This window comes from Arvicanthis niloticus, chromosome 18 (assembly GCF_011762505.2).
Source record: "Arvicanthis niloticus isolate mArvNil1 chromosome 18, mArvNil1.pat.X, whole genome shotgun sequence".
In the NCBI taxonomy this organism is placed as follows: Eukaryota; Metazoa; Chordata; class Mammalia; order Rodentia; family Muridae; genus Arvicanthis; species Arvicanthis niloticus.
This window is the reverse complement of record NC_047675.1, coordinates 51,440,359-51,467,484: the sequence shown is the minus strand read 5'-3', so window position 1 is coordinate 51,467,484 and position 27,126 is coordinate 51,440,359. Positions and strand designations below refer to the sequence as shown.

General features: G+C 49.4%; 1 protein-coding gene across 3 annotated transcripts in view; it reads left to right on the top strand.

The window, feature by feature from the left end:
- The window catches only part of Pcnx2 (pecanex 2), a 149,180-nt gene extending 125,920 nt beyond the window's left edge, over positions 1–23,260 (top strand). For 2 of the 3 annotated variants that reach the window (XM_076916055.1, XM_034523088.2), the window contains 7 exons: positions 2,978–3,099; positions 7,063–7,207; positions 8,267–8,497; positions 9,067–9,341; positions 10,726–10,901; positions 20,896–21,344; positions 22,456–23,260. In XM_076916055.1, coding sequence (XP_076772170.1) covers positions 2,978–3,099; positions 7,063–7,207; positions 8,267–8,497; positions 9,067–9,341; positions 10,726–10,901; positions 20,896–21,344; positions 22,456–22,629 — 1,572 coding nt within the window. In that variant the 3' untranslated portion in view covers positions 22,630–23,260. Of the gene's footprint in view, positions 1–2,977; positions 3,100–7,062; positions 7,208–8,218; positions 8,498–9,066; positions 9,342–10,725; positions 10,902–20,895; positions 21,345–22,455 lie in introns of those variants that run through there. The other variant, XM_076916056.1, reaches the window with a different exon arrangement.
- Positions 23,261–27,126: the final 3,866 nt, after the last annotated feature.

Sequence of the window (27,126 nt, the reverse complement as noted above, 5' to 3'; positions counted from 1 at the left end):
TACTTCAGCAGGGCCACACCTCCTACTAGTGCCACCCCCTGGGCCCAGCATATGCAAACCATCACAGGGTCACTATAGTTCAAGTCTGTAGTGTAGCATACTAGAAACTTCCTCATTTAAAATTGCATTATGGTGTTGGGGGACCAGTAACCCACATCAGTAACCCTAGTGGTAGTGAGGTAGGCAGGGACAGGTGGAATGTTGGGGATGCATTTGCCACCAGCCCAGCACCAGTGAGCTTCGGGTTTAGTGAAACACCTCATCTCAAGAGAATTGTGTGGAAAACATGCCTATGGGTGGACACACACACACACACACATTAATTAAATTAAATAAATTTGCATTTGAAAGACTCAGTGGCAGAGGGCTTGCCTGACATGTACAAGGTCCTGGATTTAATACCCAGTACCACCAACAAAACAAAATTATTAATTTTTTGTTATAATTTAATTATATTCTGAGCCTATGCGTGTGTGCGTGCATGTGGAGGTCTGAGGTCCATGCTGGGTGTCTTTCTCAGTCACTCTCCACCTTATTTTTTGAGGCAGGGTTTCTCTGAGCCTGGAATTCACAAGTTTGTAAAGCCTCAGTAGCCAGCAAGCTCCAGGAATCCTCGGATCTACTTTCCCCAGATTCTGAGATCTGGGATTACAGAAGTACACCACCGAGTTTTTCCAGACAGGCTTGGGATCTGAACTCAAGTCTTTATGGTTGAAAAACAAGCACTCCAGTGCCAAATATATATATATATATATATATATATATATATATATATATATACACACACATACATATATATATTTTAAATTGTACTTTGAGTCAGACATGGTGGCTCATGTCTATAATCTTAGTAGTGGAAAGCTGAGGCAAAAGACCTTCTAGTAGGTCATCCTAGGCTACACAGTGAGTTCCAGTCAAGCCTGGGCTACATAGTGAGCCATTGTCTCAAAACTGGCTTTTTTTTTTTTTTTTTTTTAAATTTGATCTTGCCCCATGACATAGTTCATTGCTGGCGTCAGGAAGATTATTGAACACACTGACTCACGGACACGCTGTCTGCTTAGCGATCAGGTGGCCCAGGCTGTTCCCATGACACTCATTCCTCAGTGCAGTGCCCATGGGCTGAGCACACACCCAAAGGTGAGCTTGCCTCCTCAGATGAAGCCAAGAGTAATGGTTGCTCACAGACAGAAGTGACAGCGGGAATCACGGGATGGATGTCCATTCTCTTCGCCTGCTGAAGGCTGAGCCCATGAGTAATGGCGTAGGAATGAGGCTTAAAGCCACAACCTCAACAGCTGGTAATGTTCATAGAGTGTGGAGAAGATACCAAACCATGGTACTAACTTCTTGAAGACAGGGAGCCAGTGTCAGCCTAAGGATATGGTAGCTGAAGAAAAGGAAAAGGAATCTTGGATATGTCTCCTTTACCCCGTACCATCCCCTTTGTAAGCAGAATATATACGTGTGTGTGTGTGTGTGTGTGTGTGTGTGTATGTGTGTGTGTGTTGTGTGTACACATCTATGTGTATGTGTGTGTGTATATACACACACATGCATATGCATAGAGAGATGTATATATGTATATGTAGGTAATATTCTGTATATTACATATATTCTGTATAATAATATAATAAATTCTGTAAGTAGATAAAGGCCCTTTGAACAGACCATGAATCCAAAATCTATGATTAATTAACAGTCAAAGTCAAGCCAGACAGCACAGGTCAGCAAGCCCAGCTATCTGGGAGGTTGAAGCAGGAGACTGCTAACTCACAGTCTGCTTGAACTACAGAATGTATTAGAGGCCAGGCTGGGCCACTTAGCAAGAGCCTGTCTCAAAATAGAAAGTAGAAAATGGGGCAGGGTGGGCATATAGGTCACTGATAAATCACCTGGCTGGTATGGTAAGGTCCCAGGTTCACTGCCTAGTACTACAGGGGTAATATAAAAATACATATATATAGTTATTTATATATTCTGTGACCTAACCCTGTCATACTATGAAATCCCAAGCATTTCCTCATCAGATCTAACCTTTACCACCTTGTCCCTGGAAAGCACATGTTGTGGTTTGAATGTGAGGTGTCTCCCCTCAGGCTTGTATGCTTGAACACTTGGTCCTCCGATGGTGGTATAGTTGGGAAGGTTGTAGAATCTTGAAACAGGGGAGCCTCACTAGGCTGAGTGGATCAGTGGGGGCAGGATGTCTTAGTCACTGTTCTATTGCTATGAAAGGACACCACGACCAAAGCAACTCTTATTTTTTTAAAAAATAAATCATTTAATTGGGGACTTGCTTACAGTTTGGTGAGGAGTGTGGCAGTACACACAGGCAGACATGGTGCTGGAAAGGTAGCTGAGACTTCTACATCCTGATCCATAGGCAGACACAGAGAGAAACCAGGCCTGGCATGGGCTTTTAAACCTCAAAGTCACCCTCAAATAAGGTCCCCCAGTAAGGTCATAGCTACTGCAACAAGACCATTCCTCCCAGTCCTTCCTCAAAACTGCCATTCCCATGTGGCTAACCATTGAAATATGTGAGCCTGTGGGGACCGTTCTTATCCACACCACCACACAGGCTTTGAAGCCTCATAGCCCACACCTACACCCTGTCCAACTTCTGCCTCCTGACTGTGCACACATGTGACCAGTCACCGGCCCTCTTCTGCTGCCATGTCTCCCCCGCCATGATGACTGTGTCTCTTCTGTGGGCCAGAAAACCCCTTTCATCCTTAACTGCTTCTTGTCAGGAATTTCATGAAATCAATGACAGAACTTCCTAAGCAGTGTCCCCACCCCCACCCCCAATGCCCAACCATAAGAGAAACTTCTGTGGGCAGTGCAGGTGGCTCCCCACTCTGGGGTCACTTCAGAGGCACTGCTTGGCTACAGTGTCCCTGTGGAATCCCACTTCCGTCACATATATTTGAGAGCCAGGGTGACAGCTGCTTTCTCATTCCTGTTCTTTCAGCTCTCCAAGACCCTGGAGCATGTGGACAGTGACGAAGATTCAGCTCTGGTGACACTTTGCTTTGCCCTGTGCATCCTGGGAAGGCGAGCTTTGGGAACAGCAGCACATAACATGGCCATGAGGTACTCCTGGAAGATAGCTAAGATGTCTTGGGCTTGTGTGGGTGCCTGGGGTTTATGTCTGGTGGATTCTGTCCGTCGATTTCAGTATTCCAAACCCGGCCTGCTTGCAAGCTGTTCAGATGCGCCGTTACCCCGTGCATCAGGTTGGGACGGCTTCAAAAAGTTTCTTGTCATCGTAAACTTTAGACCGTTTCCATTTGGAAATATTAATAAGGGCAGTTTGAACTTGGGGATTCCAGGTCTCAGACCTTTCAGATTGAAAGAGTTGGGCTGAGAAGGTAGGTAAAAGGTTTACCTAGTATGCCTGAAGCCCTGGGTTCGATCTCTAGCACCATCTATGCCATGCATGGTGACACACACTTGCAATTCCTATACTTTGGATGTAGAGACAGGAAGATCAGAAGTTCAAGGTCATCCTCTGTTGCTCGCACCTCTTTTGTGTCCCCTTCGCCCGCGAAAAAGGACACGGAGGCAGTAATCGGGTATCACTACAGACGAGGCTTTACTTCTTGTAACAGCAAAAGCGGAAAAGATTCCAAGCCCGGGAAAGGCACTGCTATATATACCCTAGAGTGGCGTGTTCACTTCTGATTGGCTGTTCACTCATCACCCCATATTATGCCCCGGGATGGGCAGTGACTTTGGCGAGCTTTTGCCTTTTGCACCTGCGCAGTCAGTTGTTTACAAGTGGGAGGACAGTATGTCCGAGCCATCTTGGAATGGCAAATCACTGCGGCTCCCAACAATCCTCTGCTACATAGTGAGTTCAAAGCCAGCCTGAGCTATATGAGATCCTGTCTTCAAATAAACTGGTTGTGAACCAGCCTATGGATTTTTGCCCAGTGCCTGGCAAAGTTGATGCTTGTGAAATGTTCATCCCATCACAGCCCCTTTCTCCTCTGTCCCCTGAGCAGGTCTGTAACAGATAAGCTCTACTTGGCTCTGCTGTCCCTGCTTTTCCAGCTAAGATGATCTCACTAGTAACATCCATCCCCTCAGACACTGGGCATCAGTGGTTATTGTGTGGCTTCATCTTTGGTTCATCTAGGGGCGGGAGGGGCTTGGGGGCATGGCATGCAAGCTCCTGACTTAGGAAATTAAAAGCAGATTACCAGCTGAAGTCAGAATCTTGGTACAGGAGGAAGTTGGGGCTGCAGGTAGAGTTCATGGTTGCGTATTCATCTAGCATATGAGAAGCGAGGTTGGATTCCCAGCACTTGGGGAAAATAAGGGGGAAAGAGGGAGAGAAGGAACGAGCCCCAGAGCTTCTCAGCTAGTCCTGAGTGTCTGTCACTCCCTCCCTGTGCTTAGCATCTGTGGCACCTTGACCTGTGCAGGGCTGCTGCGGAACTCGAAGCTGCCTGGGCATTGACTCTGTGATGGCTCTTGTGTCAGTATGGCCTGAGCTCAGGAATGTTGTGCCCTTCAGAATGACACCATGTCCTCTCTTGCCCAAATGGATCCTTTCATGATATGAAGGACATGGTAGGACTGGTCAGACAGGAAGGGGAGCAAAGTAGTAACAGGAAGGGGAGGAGTCAGAGCAAGATCTACTTCCTTCCTTCCTGTTGTCCCTGCCTGGACACAGCTGCCGTCTGTCTGCTGATTCTCCACAAGCACTCTGGCTCCACAGTGACATAGCCCATCTTGCCTACCTCCTTGATGGGCGGTAAGTGGGGCTTAGTCTCCTGGAAAGAAAACCCTGTTTATGCTGTGTGCCACGCTCTCACTGCAGTGACAGCCCAGATCCAGCTGGGTGGGAGTATGTCTCTTCTCAGTCCAGTCAAGATGTGCGTGTTTTCAGGTGCACATGTGTGTGCCGATGTGTGTGGAAGCCAGGACACAACCTCGGCTGCCACTCTTCAGGCCCCATCTGCCTTTGTTGTAGACACAGCTTCTTTCAGTGGCTTCCGCCTCTCCCCGTGGGCTAGACTGGCTGCCCAGTGAGCCACAGGACAGCTATCTCTACCTCCAAGCTCAGAGATTCTAGCTGCCCACGATGTCACAGGCTTCTCGGCAGAAGCTTAAAAGCTCCAAACCCAAATACACTTCGGGTGTTCTAGAACTTTCCACCATCCTTGCCCCCCGCCCCGCCCTGCTTTGCTCCAGCCAGCTCGCTGGATACCTTCGTCTTCTTTATTCCCTCCCTCCAGGGGAAAAGGAGAGTTATGAAACACCTCCCATCAGAACTCTTCGATGTGTGGGGTCAAGGGGTGATTTCCCAGGCCGAAGGGATTTGAGCTTGGGCTCTGGTTCGTGGGGAGAGCCGCTTTAATGAAACAGCTCTAAGCACAGTGGTGTGACATTGTCTCAGACAAGAGAGTTGATAACTGAAGTATATATAGACTCTTGAGGCCTCGGGTGGAGCATGGGTGTCTTAGTAAGGTGCAGGAGGGAACAATGGCCTCAGCTGTATCTCTGGCTGTTGCTTGGGGGACCTGGGTGAATCCTCAAGTCTTTCTTTGTGCTATCCCTCCATTCCCGCATCTAAAAGGAGGTTTTCTGTCTACACTGAGTGTACAGTGTGAACTCTCAGTCCCTTCCTGCATCCACCCTGCCCATGTCTTAGCCCCTCATCTCCACGTTTATGATTAGTGCCTTCCGGACCACAGAGGCATCCCCAGATGTCTTCCTGGGAGCAGATGGCAGGTACCACTCAGTTATGGCAGCCTCAGCTCATGGCACCAGCCTTCCTGAGTTTGGCTGCGCTGCATCGGGCCTGTTTGCCCCACCCCTGCATCTCACGATAAGGAGTAGTATAGAAACTAAGATGGAGAGGAAGACCACCCTTCCTATCCCCCAAATACAGGACATACAGCTTTTCTGAGCCCCTTCATCATGTTACTGAAAAAAGGCCCCAGGCCCTGAGTGACTCCCCCTGTGTGATATCCTGTTCTTCATTCTGCTCTGTGAACAGATGGCCGTTTGGAAAACCTAGACATGTGAAAACTCTAAGCTTGACCCTCACCACCCTGTCTCTCCCCTAGTCATGAATAAAGGGGACAATGGGGATGATGTTCTGAGAACCCAAGTCCATGCTTGAGTGACATATGATTATTTTTCATTCTTTCTATATTCTGATGGAATCCAATTTCTACTACTGTTAACACAGCCCTGAAATCTCAAGAAGAGAAGTCCCTGGTGAGGTGTGTGTGTGTGTGTGTGTGTGTGTGTGTGTGTGTGAGAGAGAGAGAGAGAGAGAGAGAGAGAGAGAGAGAGAGAGAGAGAGCCAGTGTGGCTGGGGAGGGTGAGCCTGATGCCCTTGCTTTCTGGGGTAGGGGTTTGGCCTATTCCAAGCTGGGTCTCGGATTCACACATAGAAATCATGTCAGTGGTTCCTAAGGTGATGGGAGACGGGCTTATCCTAAAGCACTAGCATACTTCATACCTAGCTGTGGGGCCTGGTACCATGGGTTCTGGCGAAAGTCCAGAGTTCCCTTTCTTACCATACCGGGTCAGTCTAAAATATAGGAAGATTGTGTGTGTGTGTGTGTGTGTGTGTGTGTGTGTGTGTGTGTGTGTGCGTGCGTGTGTGCGCGTGCGTGCGTGTGTGTGTGTGTGTGTGTAAGTGCCAGTACATCTCTTGCTAATCTTGTTACATCCATCTTGCTTGACATTGAATCTTCCGTTGGTCTGGAGCTCACTGATGAAGCTACGCTGTGTGAGTGGAACCAGGGACATTCTACCTGTGCCTCCTCAGCTCTGGGATCACAAGCACAGAGCACCACACATGGCTTTTCAGTGTGGGTTCTAGGAACTCAGGGCCTCATGTTTGTATGTAAGGATCTCATGCTTGTGGGTATCAACTAAGCCATCTCCTCAGCCCCAGAGGGTAACTCCTAAACCAGGAAATGTAGATGCCGGTGGGAGTGAAGAGGTCATGAACTGTGCACAGTCAGCCCACAGCACTGTGACTGTGTCTTACAACCTGTGAGCCCACAGTGCTGTGACTGTGTCTTATAGCCTGGACTCCTTCCTCTACGGCCTGCACGCCCTCTTCAAAGGTGACTTCCGGGTCACAGCTCGAGATGAGTGGGTGTTTGCTGACATGGACCTGCTGCACAAAGTCGTTGTTCCTGCCATCCGAATGTCCCTGAAACTGCACCAGGTAAACAGCTGCTTCTGAAAAAAGGATTAATCTGAACCTGGAAAGAGTCTACCCCATTACGTTACTGTTACTCCCTGCCCTCCGTACGGTGAGCAACTTCCTCCTCCATCTTCCTCCCAGGGATGCTCTGCCTCCTCACTGGCCTAGACTCCGATTCTGAAATAGAGATTCCTCTTTTTAGGTTGTTTGTGTCCAGTGAGGAGAAAAGTAAATAGTGAAGCCAGGGAGATGCCTCAGTCAGATGCCTCAATCAGTAATGTGCTTGCTGAGCAACCATGAAGGATCTGAGTTTGAACCTTAGAACCCAGGTAGAGAACCTAGGTGTGGACGCCAAGACAAAAGGCTCTTTAGGGGTCACTGAGAAGCCAGGTTAGCCAAACTGGTAACCTCTAAGATCAATGAAAGACCCGATTTTAAAACAACAACAAAATGTGGACAACCAGCATGGGAAGACACCTAAGGTTGCCCTCTGGCTTCAACACGTAGTTATATACAGAGAGGGATGAAGTCAACAACACAGCCTTCATCTCTTTCTGGTGCAAATTACATATTCAAACAATAATTACAATGATGAATTACTCCAGGTCAGCCTCAGCTAGAGAACATGATCTTGTCTCAAAAAAAAAAAAAAAAAAAAAAAAAGACCTACAAAAAATGAATTTAAAAAAATATAATCTTTGAGAAGCTTGGTACCCCTTTTCTGGAGAGCCTCAGAAATTATTCAAGACTTAGCTTTGGAAATCCTGGGATGATCTAAATAAAATTGACATTAGCTCGTGGCCGTTTGATTATAGATTATAGGGGGAGGTGGCAGTTCCCTAGGAAGAGGGGGCCTGACATAAATGTCAGAGTCCTGAGCAATGCAGCTCTTTCCTAGGCTGACTAGGGACAGTGAGTTGAAATGCCCTGGGTACCCGGCTCAAGATTCAGTAACGTGGTAGGATCGTGGGGGGAATGAGGAGGGCAGGTGGCCCTGGAGGCCACTGCAAGTCCCCCTCTGCCCTTGCCCAGAACCAGCAGCTCTGGCCTCACTGAGCCCACCTGGGCTCTCCCCACCAGGACCAGTTCACCTGCCCTGACGAGTATGAAGACCCAGGGGTTCTCTATGAGGCCATCCAGTCCTTCGAGAAGAAGGTGGTGATCTGCCACGAGGGAGACCCAGCCTGGAGAGGAGCAGTGCTGTCCAACAAGGAGGAGCTGCTGACTCTGAGGCATGTGGTGGATGAGGGTGCCGATGAGTACAAGGTCATCATGCTCCACAAGGGATTCCTGAGCTTCAAGGTCATCAAGGTGAGCCACGTGCCCGTCTGCAGCCAGGCCGCAAGGAGGATGCAGTTGACACAACCAGTCCCTAGGTCAGGGGAGCGCTGGCCAGCAGGGAGAGAGAGGCGGGGCGGGGAAGCAGCCTGAAAGCCTTGGTTCACTGCTGGAGTTGTCTCCCTCCCTAGAGAACCAAACTCACAATGGGGTTTTGTTTTGTTTTGGTGGCTTTTTTAATTCTTCTTAAGTCTCTTATGTCTTCAGTAAGTTGTGATGTAGGACATGTGGCCCATTGTCTGCAAGTTGGACATGCCTACTTCAAACTTCTAGAACTTTCTCGTGATTCCTGTTCCCGGGTGTAAGAGCCCTTTCCCTCATGCCCCTTCTATGCATGGCACTAAGAAGAGTCTGATGTCCCTGTTATTTTCCCTAAGTTCCCTCCATGACCGTGACCGTCATTTTCAGAACTGAGACAACGCCCTTAGACCGAGCGCTACACCTCCAGACTCCTGGTCCTAGGGAGACTCACTCTTCTAGGATTAAACCCCAGACTGACAGCCAGGGCCCTGCACTCATCCCAACCCCCACCCCTGCCGCAGGTGAACAAGGAGTGCGTCCGCGGACTCTGGGCAGGGCAGCAGCAGGAGCTCATCTTCCTGCGAAACCGCAATCCCGAGCGCGGAAGCATCCAGAACAACAAGCAGGTTCTACGCAACCTCATCAACTCGTCCTGTGACCAGCCACTGGGCTACCCCATGTATGTCTCCCCATTGACCACGTCCTACCTGGGCACCCACAAGCAGCTGCAGAGTGTCTGGGGTGGACCTGTCACACTGAACCGTGTGAGGACGTGGTTCCAGACGAGGTGGCTGAGGTAAGACTTCCCAGAGGCCTCTGCCTGGGTATTGAGGAGGAGGGTGTGGTACTGAGCTCTCTGGAGCTCAGCAGCACGATGGTGGTGGTCACTGTTGTCTTATATGCTTGAACCTGCTGTGCCCAAGTGACCCCTGACAGGTCACCCACTCAGGGTGGATCAATGGGGAGTGTTATACACATACAGTCACTTTCCCATCCTCAGGCCCAAGTTGTGTCTGCCCTCTACCTGGTCTGAGTGAATGTGGGTACTTTTATATTTTATCGTGTGTGTGTGTGTGTGTGTGTGTGTGTGTGTGTGTGTGTGTGTGTTTGTGTAGGTGAATGTGGAGACCAGAGGACAACCTTGGGTATCATTCTTTAGGTAGCATTCATCAGTGTGTGGGTGCATGTGTGTGCATGCATGCATGAGTGTGTGTATATGTGCATGTGTTCATGCATGTGTATGTGCATGCTTGCATGTGTGTGCATGTGTGTGCATGTCTGTACTCATGTGCGTGCACATGCGTATGTGTGTGTACATGCATGCCAGAGTGTATATATGTGTTGTGCATGTGTGTGTGCATGCATGCATGAATGTGTACATATGTGTTCATGTGTATATGTGTTTGTGTGCATGTTGAGGCGCACCCATATACGTGGCACTGAAAGGACAATGCTGTAGAGTCTCTTCTTTCTGATTTTTAAAACAATGTCTCTCACTGGCCCACAACCCACCAATTAGGCTAGACTGGCTTGCCAGTTAGCCCCAGAGATCTGCCTGCCTCCACCTACCCAGCACTGAGATTGCAAGTGCACACCACCACACCCAGCTTTTTCACATGGGCTTTGCAGGTCGTATCTGGTCCTCAGGCTCACACTGCACAGCATGTGCTTGTCTGACTGAGCCATCTCCCAGCTCTTGTAGGTGTTTTCAAGTGACTGGCTGCTGGAGAGAGCCAAACCTTCCGGTGTGTCCTTCAGTGCTGTCTTCTTCCCATGAGCCTCAGGTTGCTGGGGGCATCCTAAGCGTTGCTTGAGTGTGCCTGCACTCCCGATGGGTTCCTATGCAAGGTTCAGGCTGATGCTTCTTCATCCTGGCATGCCTATTTGTTTATGATACACTCAACCCCTCTCTTGCACTCCAGGGGTGCTGTCTACCTGGAAAGAATGCCCATCCACTCAGTTCACTCATGGCTAGGGTTGGGGATCAGCAGTATAGCTGGGTGTCACTTCCAATGGGGATCCAGTCGGCAGAACATCAGAGCTGCAAGAACAAGCCACAAGAACACATTACTTGGTGACACAATCTTATGAAGCTGCCATCTCAGCTGGTGTCACCGTGTGGCATGTGACTGCATGAGAGATGTGCTGGTGAGACCTTGAAGTTCCCCTCTCTCCCACAGAATGAGAAAGGACTGCAGTGTGGGCCAGCGAAGTGGTGGCAACATTGAAGATGGAGATGGAGCCGTACCTTCAGCCGGTGGCGGTAACGCCCCTAATGGCGACAGCAGCACAGAACAACCCAGGAAAGGAGGCACCCAGCAGTGGGCCTCACCCCATGGAGAGGCTCAGAGGGCAGGTGAGTGCCCAGGGCCACGGGGCCAACATAATGGAATAATGTACCTCCTAATCTCCAGGGCCTCTTTGCTGTAATCAAGGCAGATAGGGTCAGTGGCTGTGGCTGTTAAAAAGAGATGCTCTCCGGCTGTCGGAGTCCAGCTTTCATCTACCTGTGCGTCCATTACCTTGGGCAGCCATTTGTGTGTCTGACTCCTTGCCACTCACTCTGTCTCTCTCAGTGCTGCTCCACTGTATGTATCTTGGGTATGGCATGTTGGAGCCATGGACCTGCGTGGTGTCCTTTTCTGTCTGTAGGCAGTCCTCTGCTCCTCTGCTCTGTGGCCACCAAAATTCCAACGTAGAAAGAACTAGGATGTAAGGGTACAATCTGAATGAGCAGAGGAAGGGTCTTGGAGCTGAGTATAAACCTTAAAACTATTTCTACTAGCCATGGAACACACGGTAGCAGATAGACAAGGCTCCGATGCTGGCTGGGTGAGGAGATAGATAAAGATAGATAGATAGATAGATAGATAGATAGATAGATAGATAGACAGAAGATATACAGATAGATAAGATAGATGATAGATACAGAGGCCAAGGACTTACATAGGATGTGATCTGGGGAGGCAACTTAGCTGCTGCCTCCCTGAGCCCAGCACTTCCTGGTGCTCTATGTCTCTGTGCTGCACTTCCTGGAGCTCTATGTCTCTGTGCTGCACTTCCTGGAGCTCTATGGCTCTGTACTGCACTTCCTGGTGCTCTATGGCTCTAGGCTGCACTTCCTGGTGCTCTATGGCTCTAGGCTGCACTTCCTGGAGCTCTGTGGCTCTGTGCTGCACTTTCTGGTGCTCTATGGCTCTGTGCTGCACTTCCTGGAGCTCTATGGCTCTAGGCTGCACTTCCTGGAGCTCTGTGGCTCTGTGCTGCACTTCCTGGAGCTCTGTGGCTCTGTGCTGCACTTCCTGGAGCTCTATGGCTCTAGGCTGCACTTCCTGGAGATCTATGTCTCTTTGCTGCACTTCCTGGAGCTCTATGGCTCTGTACTGCACTTCCTGGTGCTCTATGGCTCTAGGCTGCACTTCCTGGTGCTCTATGGCTCTAGGCTGCACTTCCTGGAGCTCTGTGGCTCTGTGCTGCACTTCCTGGTGCTCTATGGCTCTGTGCTGCACTTCCTGGAGCTCTATGGCTCTAGGCTGCACTTCCTGGAGCTCTATGTCTCTGTGCTGCACTTCCTGGTGCTCTATGGCTCTAGGCTGCACTTCCTGGAGCTCTGTGGCTCTGTGCTGCACTTCCTGGAGCTCTGTGGCTCTGTGCTGCACTTCCTGGAGCTCTATGGCTCTAGGCTGCACTTCCTGGAGATCTATGTCTCTGTGCTGCACTTCCTGGAGCTCTATGGCTCTGTACTGCACTTCCTGGTGCTCTATGGCTCTAGGCTGCACTTCCTGGTGCTCTATGGCTCTAGGCTGCACTTCCTGGAGCTCTGTGGCTCTGTGCTGCACTTCCTGGTGCTCTATGGCTCTGTGCTGCACTTCCTGGAGCTCTATGGCTCTAGGCTGCACTTCCTGGAGCTCTGTGGCTCTGTGCTGCACTTCCTGGTGCTCTATGGCTCTGTGCTGCACTTCCTGGAGCTCTATGGCTCTAGGCTGCACTTCCTGGAGCTCTGTGGCTCTGTGCTGCACTTCCTGGTGCTCTATGGCTCTGTGCTGAACTTCCTGGAATTCTATGGCTCTAGGCTGCACTTCCTGGAGCTCTATGTCTCTAGGCTGCACTTCCTGGAGCTCTATGGCTCTAGGCTGCACTTCCTGGAGATCTATGTCTCTGTGCTGCACTTCCTGGAGCTCTATGGCTCTGTACTGCACTTCCTGGTGCTCTATGGCTCTAGGCTGCACTTCCTGGTGCTCTATGGCTCTAGGCTGCACTTCCTGGAGCTCTGTGGCTCTGTGCTGCACTTCCTGGTGCTCTATGGCTCTGTGCTGCACTTCCTGGAGCTCTATGGCTCTGTGCTGCACTTCCTGGAGCTCTATGGCTTTAGGCTGCACTTCCTGGAGCTCTATGGCTCTGTGCTGCACTTCCTGGAGCTCTATGGCTCTGTACTGCACTTCCTGGTGCTCTATGGCTCTGTACTGCACTTCCTGGTGCTCTATGGCTCTAGGCTGCACTTCCTGGTGCTCTATGGCTCTAGGCTGCACTTCCTGGAGCTCTGTGGCTCTGTGCTGCACTTCCTGGTGCTCTATGGCTCTGTGCTGCACTTCCTGGAGCTCTATGGCTCTGTGCTGCACTTCCTGGAGCTCTATGGCTTTAGGCTGCACTTCCTGGAGCTCTATGGCTCTGTGCTGCACTTCCTGGAGCTCTATGGCTCTGTACTGCACTTCCTGGTGCTCTATGGCTCTGTACTGCACTTCCTGGTGCTCTATGGCTCTAGGCTGCACTTCCTGGAGCTCTGTGGCTCTGTGCTGCACTTCCTGGTGCTCTATGGCTCTAGGCTGCACTTCCTGGAGCTCTATGGCTCTAGGCTGCACTTCCTGGAGCTCTGTGGCTCTAGGCTGCACTTCCTGGAGCTCTATGGCTCTGTGCTGCACTTCCTGGAGCTCTATGGCTCTGTGCTGCACTTCCTGGAGCTCTATGGCTCTAGGCTGCACTTCCTGGAGCTCTATGGCTCTAGGCTGCACTTCCTGGTGCTCTATGGCTCTGTGCTGCACTTCCTGGAGCTCTATGGCTCTAGGCTGCACTTCCTGGAGCTCTATGGCTCTAGGCTGCACTTCCTGGAGCTCTATGGCTCTAGGCTGCACTTCCTGGAGCTCTATGGCTCTAGGCTGCACTTCCTGGAGCTCTATGGCCCTGTGCTGCACTTCCTGGAGCTCTATGGCTCTAGGCTGCACTTCCTAGAGCTCTATGGCTCTAGGCTGCACTTCCTGGAGATCTATGTCTCTGTGCTGCACTTCCTGGAGCTCTATGGCTCTGTACTGCACTTCCTGGTGCTCTATGGCTCTAGGCTGCACTTCCTGGTGCTCTATGGCTCTAGGCTGCACTTCCTGGAGCTCTGTGGCTCTGTGCTGCACTTCCTGGTGCTCTATGGCTCTGTGCTGCACTTCCTGGAGCTCTATGGCTCTGTGCTGCACTTCCTGGAGCTCTATGGCTTTAGGCTGCACTTCCTGGAGCTCTATGGCTCTGTGCTGCACTTCCTGGAGCTCTATGGCTCTGTACTGCACTTCCTGGTGCTCTATGGCTCTGTACTGCACTTCCTGGTGCTCTATGGCTCTAGGCTGCACTTCCTGGAGCTCTGTGGCTCTGTGCTGCACTTCCTGGTGCTCTATGGCTCTAGGCTGCACTTCCTGGAGCTCTATGGCTCTAGGCTGCACTTCCTGGAGCTCTGTGGCTCTAGGCTGCACTTCCTGGAGCTCTATGGCTCTGTGCTGCACTTCCTGGAGCTCTATGGCTCTGTGCTGCACTTCCTGCAGCTCTATGGCTCTAGGCTGCACTTCCTGGAGCTCTATGGCTCTAGGCTGCACTTCCTGGTGCTCTATGGCTCTGTGCTGCACTTCCTGGAGCTCTATGGCTCTAGGCTGCACTTCCTGGAGCTCTATGGCTCTAGGCTGCACTTCCTGGAGCTCTATGGCTCTAGGCTGCACTTCCTGGAGCTCTATGGCCCTGTGCTGCACTTCCTGGTGCTCTATGGCTCTGTGCTGCACTTCCTGGAGCTCTATGGCTCTAGGCTGCACTTCCTGGAGCTCTATGGCTCTGTGCTGCACTTCCTGGAGCTCTATGGCTCTAGGCTGCACTTCCTGGTGCTCTATGGCTCTGTGCTGTACTTCCTGGTGCTCTATGGCTCTGTGCTAGGCAGCCCGTCAGCATTTTCACCCTTTGCCCTCAGTCTCTCTCTCTTCAACTTCTAAAAGTATGTAAGAAGCACCTCTGTGAATGCCACTGTAGCTCTACACCAGAGGGACCAGGAGAGCACTGCCCACCTCCTAAGAGTGCCCAGTGCAAGGAGGGGATGGGGAGACAAAATGTAAGATTTTATGAATGTGACTGGCTGGCTGGCTAGGGGTGGGACAGGGCCAGAACAGGTGACTAGATACATGATTGAGAGAAAATAGATGGCAGACAGGTGGTTGGAAGATCATAGGTATAGAGGTGTCACAGGTAATAGGTAGAGGATGAATGGATGGATAGATAGATAGATAGATAGATAGATAGATAGATAGATAGAGAAGATATACAGATAGATGATAGATATAGATAGACAAAGAAGCTGGCCGGGCGGTGGTGGCGCAGAGGCAGGTGGATTTCTGAGTTCGAGGCCAGCCTGGTCTACAGAGTGAGTTCCAGGACAGCCAGGGCTACACAGAAAAACCCTGTCTCGAAAAACTAAAAAAGAGAGAGAGAGAGAGAGAGAGAGAGAGAAGCTGACAGAGATAAAGATAGAAGATTTACAGATAGATAGATAGATAGATAGATAGATAGATAGATAGACAGACAGACAGATGGATAGGATAGAGATAGACAGAAGATCTACAGATAGATGGTAGATAGATACATAGAGATAGTTGACATGATAGTTATGAAGGTAAGTATTACAGATAATAGGTACGGTAAATGACATATATCAATAGATGATCAGTATAGATTAGGAGCTAAAGAATATATATATATATACATATATATACATATATATACATATACATATACACATACATATATATAGTAGAGAATGGTATATATAGACTATATATCATAACATATACATATATATACATATGATATGTATATTATATATATGAGAGAGATGGTAGAAAACAGGTACACAGATGAGGAAGAATGAGAACTGGGGACTATAGAGAGGAGATGAACAGTAGACAACAGGAAGGCTGGTAGGTGAGTGATTGACGGCACAGCAAATAAAGCACCTGAGGAAAAAGAGGAAAAGGCAAAGCTGCTGCTGTCAGCTGCTCAGACGCCAACAGAGCCACCGGCTGCTGCCTCCCTGAGCCCAGCACAGCAACCACGGTCCCCAGACACCCTGAGGTCCACATCAACTCCATAGCCTTTGATTTGATGGGACAAACATGTTTCAAGGACACAGGTGATTTTCCAAGAGCCTGTGAGCACCTACACTTTCTTGTTCTTGCTGCTGACACATCTGGCCAGAGTGAGGCTGGAGAGGGTCAGATGTGTCAGAGGCCCTGGCAGACCCTTCTTGTTGAAGGCATGCCTTTGCCTTTTCAGGGCCGAGCAGTACTCTTAGCTGCTGAAGCCGGTTCAAGACCCAGGCTATGGCAGTCGGGTCCCTCCCACTTAGCACCAGATGTGGAGGGCCTGTGTTGGTGCAAGATATCTGAAAAGCTAAAGCAGGAAGTATTTTGATTATTGCTTCTTAAAACTATTCTGCTGAGTCCAGCCCAGCTCTGAACTTAGGTAAAAGAAACACACTGGCAAAATATCCCAGAGCCTGGGCTCCCAGCCCTTGAATCTAATCAGTCCTGGGCTGAGGCTCTCCCAGCCCCTAACTAGCTTGTGGTGCCTCCTTGCTCCGTGTCCCATGTGACCTCTGCACCTTGCTGCAGAGGCTGTTTGCACAGTGCCAGTCTTGGGACACCACATGATGGCTGTTCTTACCCAGGGTCTTTTATACTCTCCCTGACTCTAGGCCCTTAGGGGTACTCTGTCTTCCCTTCCCAGATGGAGATACAGGTACACAGAGAAGGCAATTCATTGCCCCCAAGGTACTCAGCCAAGTAAGCTGAGTAAGCAGCCAAGCTGGGATTCAGAGGAGGAAGGACAGTCCCTGAGCCTTTGCTCCTATCCAGTGTCTCCTCCCTTCAGCTGCTATCCTGTCCTACCCCTGACAGCCTTGAGCCCCAGGACACCTGCATGATCCCAGCCTCCCATCTGTACCTCTGGCTGCATCCCTGCCTGCCACAGCCTTGTCCCATCCTTGGGCTGGCAAGGGGCCCACTTAACAGTGACTTTCCTTCTGGTGGGTATAATTGACAATTCATTCCTCTTGAAGCGACCCCATCCCCACTGTGGGCAGGAATGGAAACAGGAACATGGTAGGTAGCCAATATCCCTCCCTGTCCTAGCAAGATGAGGGAAGCAGGCACTGCAGCTGAGCCTGTGTCCAGCAAACTAGAAGAACAAGGAAGAGAGGAGACATGCTCCTTCCTTGTTCAAAGAAAGAGCTACTGGCTATGATTCTCTTCCACAGCATCTAGAAACACACAAGTTCATGCTCTTCACAGAGAAACCCAATCGACTCACTCAGGGGAGAGAGTCCATCATGGTGGGGAACACGCAGGCTCAGTCTGCAGATGGGATTCTGCATTTGGTCATCAGAGTAGCAGACTGTGCTCAGAGGGAAACATATAGGCAGTAAACTTCAAGGTCTGCCCAGCTCCCCGTAGCAGGATGGTACCACCACCCAAAACACCCATCCTCCCAAAACAGCACCACCAACTGGATAACACTCACGAGCCTGGGGGAGCCAGTTCGCCTTCAAACCATAGGTGCTAGCTGTCGTGTGATAGCTGTGGTGTGATAGAGAGGCATGTGGCCACGCAAGGGTGAGGAACACGCCTCTGGAAAGAGCAAGGTAGGACGGAGTCAGCCACTCAGCAGTAGTGAGTGTACAGTTCTAGCGGGATCTTATACCACTCCACTGACTGACATGGCTCACCTCTTACATGCGACTCCCCATGATGGCCTCCCCTCCCATGACTGCTCCACTCTGTCTTTGCTCTTTGACTTTGTTCCTATATTTTGTTCTACTTCTGATTTCTTGCCAGAAACCCAGAGTGCTTATGCCTGGCCAGAATCCTAATAAGCAGGGCAGCCCAGGCTACCACACTGAAGTGCTGGGCACTTGACAACTCGTGCCCACTGCCAGGGGTTCCACGTGTCAGCCTCACACAGTTTCTCACGGGCCAGAGTCACCTCATAGCACTAACCAGTAAATGTCACAGGAGAGATGGCCTTGCAGTGAGCCTGGTGACCCACTTAACCATGGGTGGATAGAAACCCATCCCTAGTCAGAGTCCCACACCAGAGAGAAGGGCTGCTATTTTATATCACTAAGGACTCTCACCACAACCTTCCAGCTAATGATCCTTTGATCATTTGAGACAAAGCAAACGTAATGAACCAAGGAGCGTAATTTACATTGCGTCTCCATTCAAGGCTGAAGGTTTTTCCCTAGAAATGCTCACGATGTGATAACGAGGCCGTTGGAAAAAATAAGTTAATTGTAAAATAATGAGTCTGGGAAGCGTGGTGATTTCTTGATGCTCAGTGTTGTTTATTTGTAAAATTAAAATTGGAAGGAAAAAAAAGAGCAACAAAAAGCTGAAAGAGCATGTGAGGCTTCACTGAGGGGACTGCTCTGTCTGTATGATGCATGCGGCCTGAGCCTGGGTCCGAGTTCAGATTCTCAGCACCCATGTAAAAGCCAGGAGCTGCCCTTAATCCCAGCACTGTGAGGTGGGTGGAGAGGAGGATCCCTGGGCTCGATGGCCAGTCACCCTGGAGCAGAGAGCAGTAGAGGATGGCACCTAGCATCAGCCCTGCCTCCACACGCAGAGGCACACATGTGAGTGTGCACACATGTATACCACACACAGAGTAGCTGCCGCTTCAGGACTGCTGAGGGCCCTTTGTCTTGCATGGACTGTGTATAGCTCTTGTGATGCTCTATAGGCATCTCTCCCTTTGTTCTTTGGATCAGCAGAAGGCCCTGCCTAGTGTGGGTGAAGAACACTGACTGTGGAGGGTTTTAGACAGAGATCAGCTTTGGAAATCATAGATGCTTGGCCTTTCCAGACCCCTTGCTCAAAATATTCACCCCTTTAGAAGAAGCCATATCGGACTGACTTCTCCACAGGGACATTCAGGGCCAAAGCCATTCTCTTGTGCTCAAGACAGATAGGCAGGCCCCAGGTCACTCAGCCCAGAGAAGCCAGCACCAGTTCTGGGGACCCCATACATCACCTCAAGTTGAGACTCCCATTTTCACAGCTGAAAGGAAGCCCAGGCATATTACCAATAAATGCCCTCTGGAAAGGAACATACCATCACTGTGACCAAAGGCTGAATGGTCACCTCCCACCCCTGCTGGGTCTCTCTGGGCGGACCTGGACTTCTTGGGCACAAGCTGTGAAGATGTGCACAGCACCACACAGATGTGGGTACACCTGGCCACCTGAGGCAAAACGCTCTGTTTTAAAAATTTACAAAGGTTTTATTTTCCCCCAGACAGAGTTATTAATTTAATAGGCTGGCAAGCCAAGGATGGGTAAGATTTTGCTCAAAGCCTTACCAACCTAAGACAGAAGTGCACTGTTTTTGATAATTTGTGTATTCCACAACAAGTAAGGAAGGCATTCTTGTCAGAATGACCTAAGACAGGCTCAGTCTTGTTTATGAAATAAAAAAGGGAGAAGCAGAGAGCTTTGGGGGCTACTTGGCAGGAATCTGACATTAGGCTAGAAGAAAGAAGTCATTTTAGGAATCTAAATCTTAGGCTAGAACAAAGAAGTAGGCTTCAGACATGAAAATGACCTTGGGCTAGGATAGGGAAGTTGGCTCAGATACTTTGGTCATCCTGATAAGCCCTTAGAAATAGTGATCACAGGCGTGATCACAGAACTTTGTTTATTGCCTTGCTTTTTCTTTGACTATTTGTGTTTATTGTCTTGCTTGTTCCTTGACTATTTGTATCTATTATATTGCTAGTTCCTCAACCTAGAACTGACCTTAATACTTGCCTGTAATTAAAATGGTATAAAAGCAAAAAGGAGGAGGGGGGATGTAATGGGGGGTTCTAGTAAGGGGAAATGGGAAATGGGATGACATGTGAAATGTAAATAAATAAAATACCCAATAAAAAAGAAAGAAAACGGAATTACAAATTTTTAAAAAAAGGGTTTCACTTCTTGATCTGCCTAGTTTATGGGGTGCAGAATGACACTCTGATGTGTATCCACCTTGAGAAATGATCAGAGGCTGAAGAGATGGCTCAGTGGTTAAGAGCACTGACTGTTCTTTCAGAGGTCCTGAGTTCAATTCCCAGCAACCACATGGTGGCTCACAGCCATCTGTAATGGGGTCTAATGCCCTTTTCTGGTGTGTCTGAAGAGAGTGACATTGTACTTACATACATAAAATAAATAAAATAAATAAAAAGTCACAATTTGTGCCAACAAGGACCACTCAAACAAAACTTACCAAAAAAAGTGGGAAGTGATCAAAACAGAGTAATTAGCATGTAGCCCCTCCCACAGCCATCATTTCAATGTGAGGCACTTTTAGACTCTTCCATCCAGTAGACATTACCTCACTCTACTGCAGAACCCCAGAGCTCATATCCTTCTCAGTTTGGTATCAGTTTCCTGGGCAGACAATGCTCATACACATCAGAAAGATTTTACTGGAGTCTGTCGAAATGGCTTGGTGGTTAAGAGGACTTTCTGCGTTTACAAAGGACCAGATTTCTATTCCCATATCAGACAGCCCACAACCACCCCAGGACACAGACACTTCTGGTCTCCAAGGGCGCTGCACACAAATACACATACACACAGATACACATACACACATAATTAGGAAAAATATTTCATTGAACACCGCCATGAAACAACACATTTTAAACAATAGAATAATGTTTGGTAATATCCTTACCTGGCTTCTGTGGCCTCCCGAAATTAAATTCTACATTTAAAAGCATTCTGATGATTTGCATAGGAAATGTTTTCAGAAAGTTCATGTCTTGAAGCTGTGGCCCTGGATGCAAAGCCAGGGTGAGGCAGTTACAGGAAGTGAGTTCAGTCATGAGAAGTGGCACACAGGCAGTGAACCCATTGAACCAAGTTATGCTTCTTGGGGGGATTGGTTCAAAAGGGTGCTACCTTCATTGACAGATCAATCTGTGGATGGTAATAGAGAAAGGTCATCCCTGACCCCATATTTATTAAGTACTTCTTACAGGGCTTGACCAGGTGCTCTGCTCTCTCTTGCAGGCAGAAGGAAGGGCAGAAGCCAATCTGTCCAGGCACACTCAGGAATAAGCCAGAGGCCACCTACTCTGAGTTCTTCAGGTCCCATACTAGAGAGCCACCAGGTCTTCCTTCAGACATCCACATCTGTGCATGAGCTAGCCCAGAGACCCTCGGGCAGCCGGCTCTCCTTGCACACCTCGGCTGCATCTCTGCATTCCCAGCCTCCTCCCGTCACCACCACAGGCCACCTGAGTGTCCGAGAACGGGCTGAGGCACTCATTCGGTCTAGCCTGGGCTCTTCAACCAGTTCTACTCTCAGCTTCCTCTTTGGCAAAAGGAGCTTCTCTAGTGCACTCGTCATATCTGGACTCTCTGCTGCAGAGGGAGGCAACACCAGTGACACCCAGTCATCCAGCAGCGTCAACATTGTGATGGGTCCTTCCGCTAGGGCCGCGGGCCATGCTGTTCGGGTAAGGACTTTCCCAGGATGGGAGAAAGGCAGGAGGGTATCCCAGGGTTCAGGGGATCCCACTCACCAGCCAAATGTTCTTGCCTTCTTCCAGGGCAGGTTGCTCTATAGCAAATAAAAAATATCCAGCCTTTGGGTCACAAGGCCCATGGATGTTATTAGGGTACCTCAGTGTACCCCAACATAATTATTTCCATAAGCCCAAGAATGGGGACATGGCCCCTCTCACCCATTCTATGGAAGCAGGATTCCTCCCTTCCCAAGGCCACCATGGCTTGAGGGAGAAGAAAAGACAGGAGTAGGCACTGGAGTCAAATTGTCATAGACTCCCGATTTTAAAGATGGCTAACCACTTCCAAGTGGTTCTATCCCAGAAGCAGAGTTTTAAAAGATTCAATTAAATAAGATGCTACTTTCCCAGAAGACATGCTAACCAACATTAGCTGACCAGCTGACCAGCTGACCAGCTGGGATTCACATGTGAGAAAGAAAGGGACTGACAAAGACTCAGATGTTCTCTTACATGCTATGTTAGGAAAGAAAAGACAAAAGTAAAATAAAAGCAATATATATATATATATATATATATATATATATATATATATATATATATGTGTGTCAAGGCAAAGCCCGGGCAGATCCATGTTTCCTGGCTGAAGAAGAGAAGGTACTCACGATTCCAGGAGCTTCCGTGAGGACAACAGGTCCTCAGGACTCTGAGCATCCGGGATCCAAGGGCTCTTGTGTCACTGCTGAGTTGAATCTGCAATGGCAGCAACAGTACCAGTGCAGGGTGGGTGGAGAGGGGCTCAGAGGATGTTGGGCAGGCATATACAGGCCACACCCTTAGCCACCTTTGGATCTGGAGCATGTCCAGATCTCCTGAGCAAAGCCCCACATTCAGAGGCCATGTAGACATGCAGCTTGGTGGCACACCCTAACCTCACAGGCTGCCTGTCAGTACTGTCCTCTGACCCAGTTTAAGAGCCCACCTTCAAAAGCATGCAGTCACCCTGGCCTAAGTTCCTATGTCTGAGTGGTGGGTGGGGTGACTCGAGAGAGCCAGGCAGTGAGCACAGGCTGAGCTGTCTCTGTTCTCTCTGTTTTCCAAGCACTTCTCAGAACCATGTGAACCCACTGACAGCCCAGAGCAGGGGCAGCTTCAAGATGAACGCCTGGCAGAAGCTGTGGAGGAGAACCTGGGGGTGCTGTGCCGGAGAGCAAGCCAGGAGGACATGGGCCTAGATGACACTGCTTCCCAACAGAGTACCTCCGACGAGCAATAGTGGAGCACACATCTAGTGGAGAAATGTCGACTCTCCCCCTGCTCCAAAGCCACGTGGTTCTTCCCGAGGGAAAGGGAGAGCTGTTCTAGAAAAGATACCTTTATCTCAGGTTTTGAAAACACTCCCACACCATGGGGGGCTGGTGAGGAGAAGACATTGTACCTACTCCCTCAAGCACCGCTCAAAAGTTGGACATTTCTCACAAAAGCCATGTTATATCTCAAAACAACTAGAGTGCATAGGGCCCGTGACTAGTTCCTTCCTGCGCTGGTTAAATTAGAGCAGCCGCATGCTAAGTTATTGGCATTTTACACGTTATTGTGTTATTGTCACCGTTTGAGAGCACCGGAGTCACAGCTCCTAGGCCAGCAGCGGGAGGTCAGAGGTGTCTCATTCTTTATTACCTTTGCACAGCTGCAAGTGCAAGTCACTAGCAACAGCCTGGTGGTGCATTGGTCCCAGGTGAGAGTTTAGAGGTGATACGCTCCTCTTTCAAGTTCTGGGCCACCCGGGGCCCCTGCGTGCTTCCCAGGAATGCATGCTCACTCTGTCTTCCAAGCTGACTGAGTTCTTCTGTACCTGGGCACATTTGCACAGACCTTTGTTTTAGGGATTAAAATGTTTACAGTTATGTCTGTCTGTCTGTCCTCCCTAAACGCATCTCCTGTTCTCTGAGAAAGACTCTCGAGGGGAAGGGTGCAAATACCATCTCAGATACTTCCACAGGGCAGAGGCACAAGCTCCTGCTGATAGGACAGGGGGGCGCGGGGGATGCCACCTCTCATCCGCTTCACCAACCTTTGGGAATGTCAGCGGCCGAATGAAAGAAGTGCTCAGGTTAAGCACAGTTATGTCTCCAAAGCATCTAAGACTAGAAAAATGGGAGCTGCAAAAGGGCGGAGACAGCAGTCCCTCAGCACCAGGAAGGTGTGAGCACGAGTGCATGTGTCTGCGTGTGTGTCTGTGTGTGTGTGTGTGTGTGCACATGAGTGTTCATGTGCATGTAGAAGCCCAACGACAACCTCAGACACCATACCTTAGGTGCTATCCACCTTGGTCTTTGGGGCACAGCCTCTTGCTGTCCTGGAGCAGAAACAGGGCATCTTTCTATGTGTCTGCGTTATGTGCAGCTGTGCATCTGAGAAGCCCGCATGACCCACTGCAGTTCTCAGGTTGAGTAAATCAAACCTCTGGCTTTTTCCTGAAACTCCCTTGGGCAGCTTGCCAATACTCGGGACTAAGTGGCTAGCTCTGAGCTGGGGGTGCACCCCCTACTTGAATTCAGAAAGAGAAAAATGGCATGCCTAGTAGCAACCATCTGGGAGCACAGCTGCCTGCCGCTTGGCACCCATAAAAGGGAGCTCTCTAAGGGGCTGGAGCCCAGTTGGTAAGGAAAGGATAACTGTAATAGGTGAGTACCAGGCCCAGCCACCTAGACAGGATCATGAGCTGCATCCTGTGCATCGTCCTGGCCGTGGAGGGATGCAGCCACCATGCGTACATGCTGCAAAGTGGACATGCTCTCTAACTCCACCAAGGAAAGACACACTGGAGTCACTCTCGGGCCCCTTGAAGCTGTGCAGCAAGCAGTACTGAGGATATGACCCTAGCTTTCTGTTTTTTGTATAACTTTGGGAGGTGGGTGGAGGTAGGGTCTCACGTAGCCCAGGTGAACCTCAAACTTGCCAGGTAGCCAAGGATGACCTTCAACTTCTGATTCTGTGGCCTCCGCCTCCTGAGTGCATGCAAGTGCACTAGCTTACATGGTGCTGGGGATGGAACCCAAGGCTTCCTACATGGAAGGCTAGCCTCTGCCCACTGACTTAATCTCAGGTTCACTCCCTCTTTTATTGAAAATTTTTTCTCACATAATATGTCTTGATTATGGTTCCCCTCTCTCCTTCTCCCCACCCCTATCCCATCCAGATCCACTCTGTCTCTCGTTAGAAAACAAACAGGTTTCTAAGAGATTATAATATAATATAATATAATAAATATAAAACAAAAAGTAACACATCAGAACTGGACAAAACAAAGAGAAGAAAAAGAACCCAAGAGAAGACACAAGAATCACAGACACACTTGTTCTCACACTCAGGGATCCCATGAAAACACTAAACTGGAAGCCATGCTATACACACAGAGGACCTGGTACAAACCTGTGCTTGCTCTGTGCTCGCTGTCTCATTAGTTCATAGGAGCTTTGATTGTGTTGGTTTAGGGGTCCTTGCTTTCTTGGTGCCCTCCATGCTCTCTGGCTCTCACATCCTTGCTGCCTCCTCTTCTGCAGGGTTCCCTGAACCCTGAGGGGTGGGATTTGTACACCTCTGGTTTGAATTATAAAATCTGTATGTATGGCATGTTGCTCCCGGGTCCTCCGAGGAGGCAGTCCTGTGTCACAGAGCCTTACTTGCTCTGGTGGAAGAAAAAGAGATTGGCCTGTGTGACACTTCCTGCCATGGTGGCTCAAGTGTCCAGCTGCCATCTGTTTAATGTAGTTGACACCAAACAAAAGCATTTCTCTTTTAAAGATAATATAGCTGCAGCACTAGGCTGTGCAGTGTCTGACAAAACACTTGTCTTTATAAAACTGGTGGCCGTTCCAGTGTCTATGTCTGACATGCGGGGCACAGTCTATGCAGCCAGTTCCCACTTGGTGCCATTCTCTTCCAAGCCCCTGTGTGCAAATGGCACACATGGGTCAACCCCATCCTCAATGAACCCCAATCTCAGTGGGAAGAGGACAGGTCCCCCTCACTGTTCCCAGGACCTTCCAGGACCTGAGGAGTGAGGACCAAATGAGCAGATGAATTTGTAGCTTTCCTAGAAGCCTCCCTATTGGTTAGGAGCATCCAAGATACTCTATCATCTACTTAAAAGCCATGCGGCCTGCACACACAGGCTTACCTTCATTCAGAGACAAGAAAGAAATGATTTTCAAGCCCCTGGGTATGAAGCAGCTGGTAGTCCAAGCTGCTAAGGGAGAGGCTCCATCCGCTTTTCTCCTGTTGGTTCTCCACCATCATATTCTGGCTGAGATGCATGTGAGCAATTCCGATGTGAATTCCTCAAGTCGGGACTCACACCCAATTCCACAAGAGACCCCAGTGCTGTTTGTTCATCCTGGTTGCCTGCAAGCCTAGGATTTGCATCTGCAATCTGCATACCTGTTCCCTAACCCCGATGCTCATCTGCAAGAGTGGTAGTCACTGAAGGATGTGACAGAGGTACTGTAGAGTGGAAAATTACAAAGATCATTTTATAAAATATATACAGGTTTTTCTTTAGACTTTTCTTTAAAGGGCATGAAAAATATAGAAAGTTTTTATGACCCCTAGACCTGAGCAAAAGAATGCAGGTTCACTAGTTCCAAGAAAGCAGAACTGAATGTAAGATTTCAGCCCTTCACTGGCCCGGGATACATTCCAGGAGGAATACATTATCCCTGAGTCAGAGGACACTTGCTGGATTAACATTCCTCAAGCCTCAGGGAAGAGAACCCACCTGTGGGTGGGGAAGGCCCAAAGCAGGAAGACACATTCCTGACCACAAAGAAAAATGCAAGTCATCTAGGTGGGGCTGAGAAACTAGTAACCACAATGACAGGACAACAGCTGAGAAACAGTTGAGCAAGTGACAGGGCAAGACCACATTTTGAGAAGAATGAGTATACAGAGTGTTTTCCACATGACCCTGATTCACTTAGGTTGGGTTCCTCTGGAATTCTCCACTATTTTTACGTTATATCTTCTTAGCAACCTTTCACACCCTCCTCACTCCCCTGGTTTGTGGTTTTCTCCTTTAAAAAGCCCCTCAGCCAACCGGTCAAATTCAGCTCCTGCCTGAGCAAGCGATTTGACCATTGGCTGGCCAACTCTCCCTAATAAACCTCTGCTGATTGCATCCAGGTACGGTGTCTTGCAATTTTTGGGTGGCCGTGATTTCCCGAGACTTGAGTAAGGGTCTCCTGAGTTTGGGGGTCTTCAGTACAGTTACATGCCAGCGTGAGGGCGAGATGTAAGACATGTAATTCTCAAGACAGCAGGGAGCCTAGACAAGACACACAGAACACGTACACTAAGCAGAGGTTTGAAAGTCATTCAGGCAGGCTCGTGTCTCCCATCTGCCGTGGCTGTGCTATTTAAAAACTGTTCTTTGAGTGTTTCCCTGTGTAACCTGGGTTGACCTGGCACTCAATATCCTTGTGCACCTGATTCCTTAGTGTTTTGATTACAGGTGCACACCAGTAGAGGGGCCAAGTAAGATTCCATCATGGGGTCTCCCCGGGCCTAGCAGGAGAACTCTGCTTCCAGCACTGTTTCTCTTCTCTGCCTCCTCTGTTCTAGGTTCAAAGGACTGAGTAGGGCTCTGTGACAGACGGGGTCAGGCTATGTAGAGACTTTTGGATGGGGTACATTCAGGTTCTGGGTGACCAGCTGCCTTGAGGCTAGCAGCCCCAGCCTATACTGTGTCCCACCTGCCTTGGTACCCACTGAT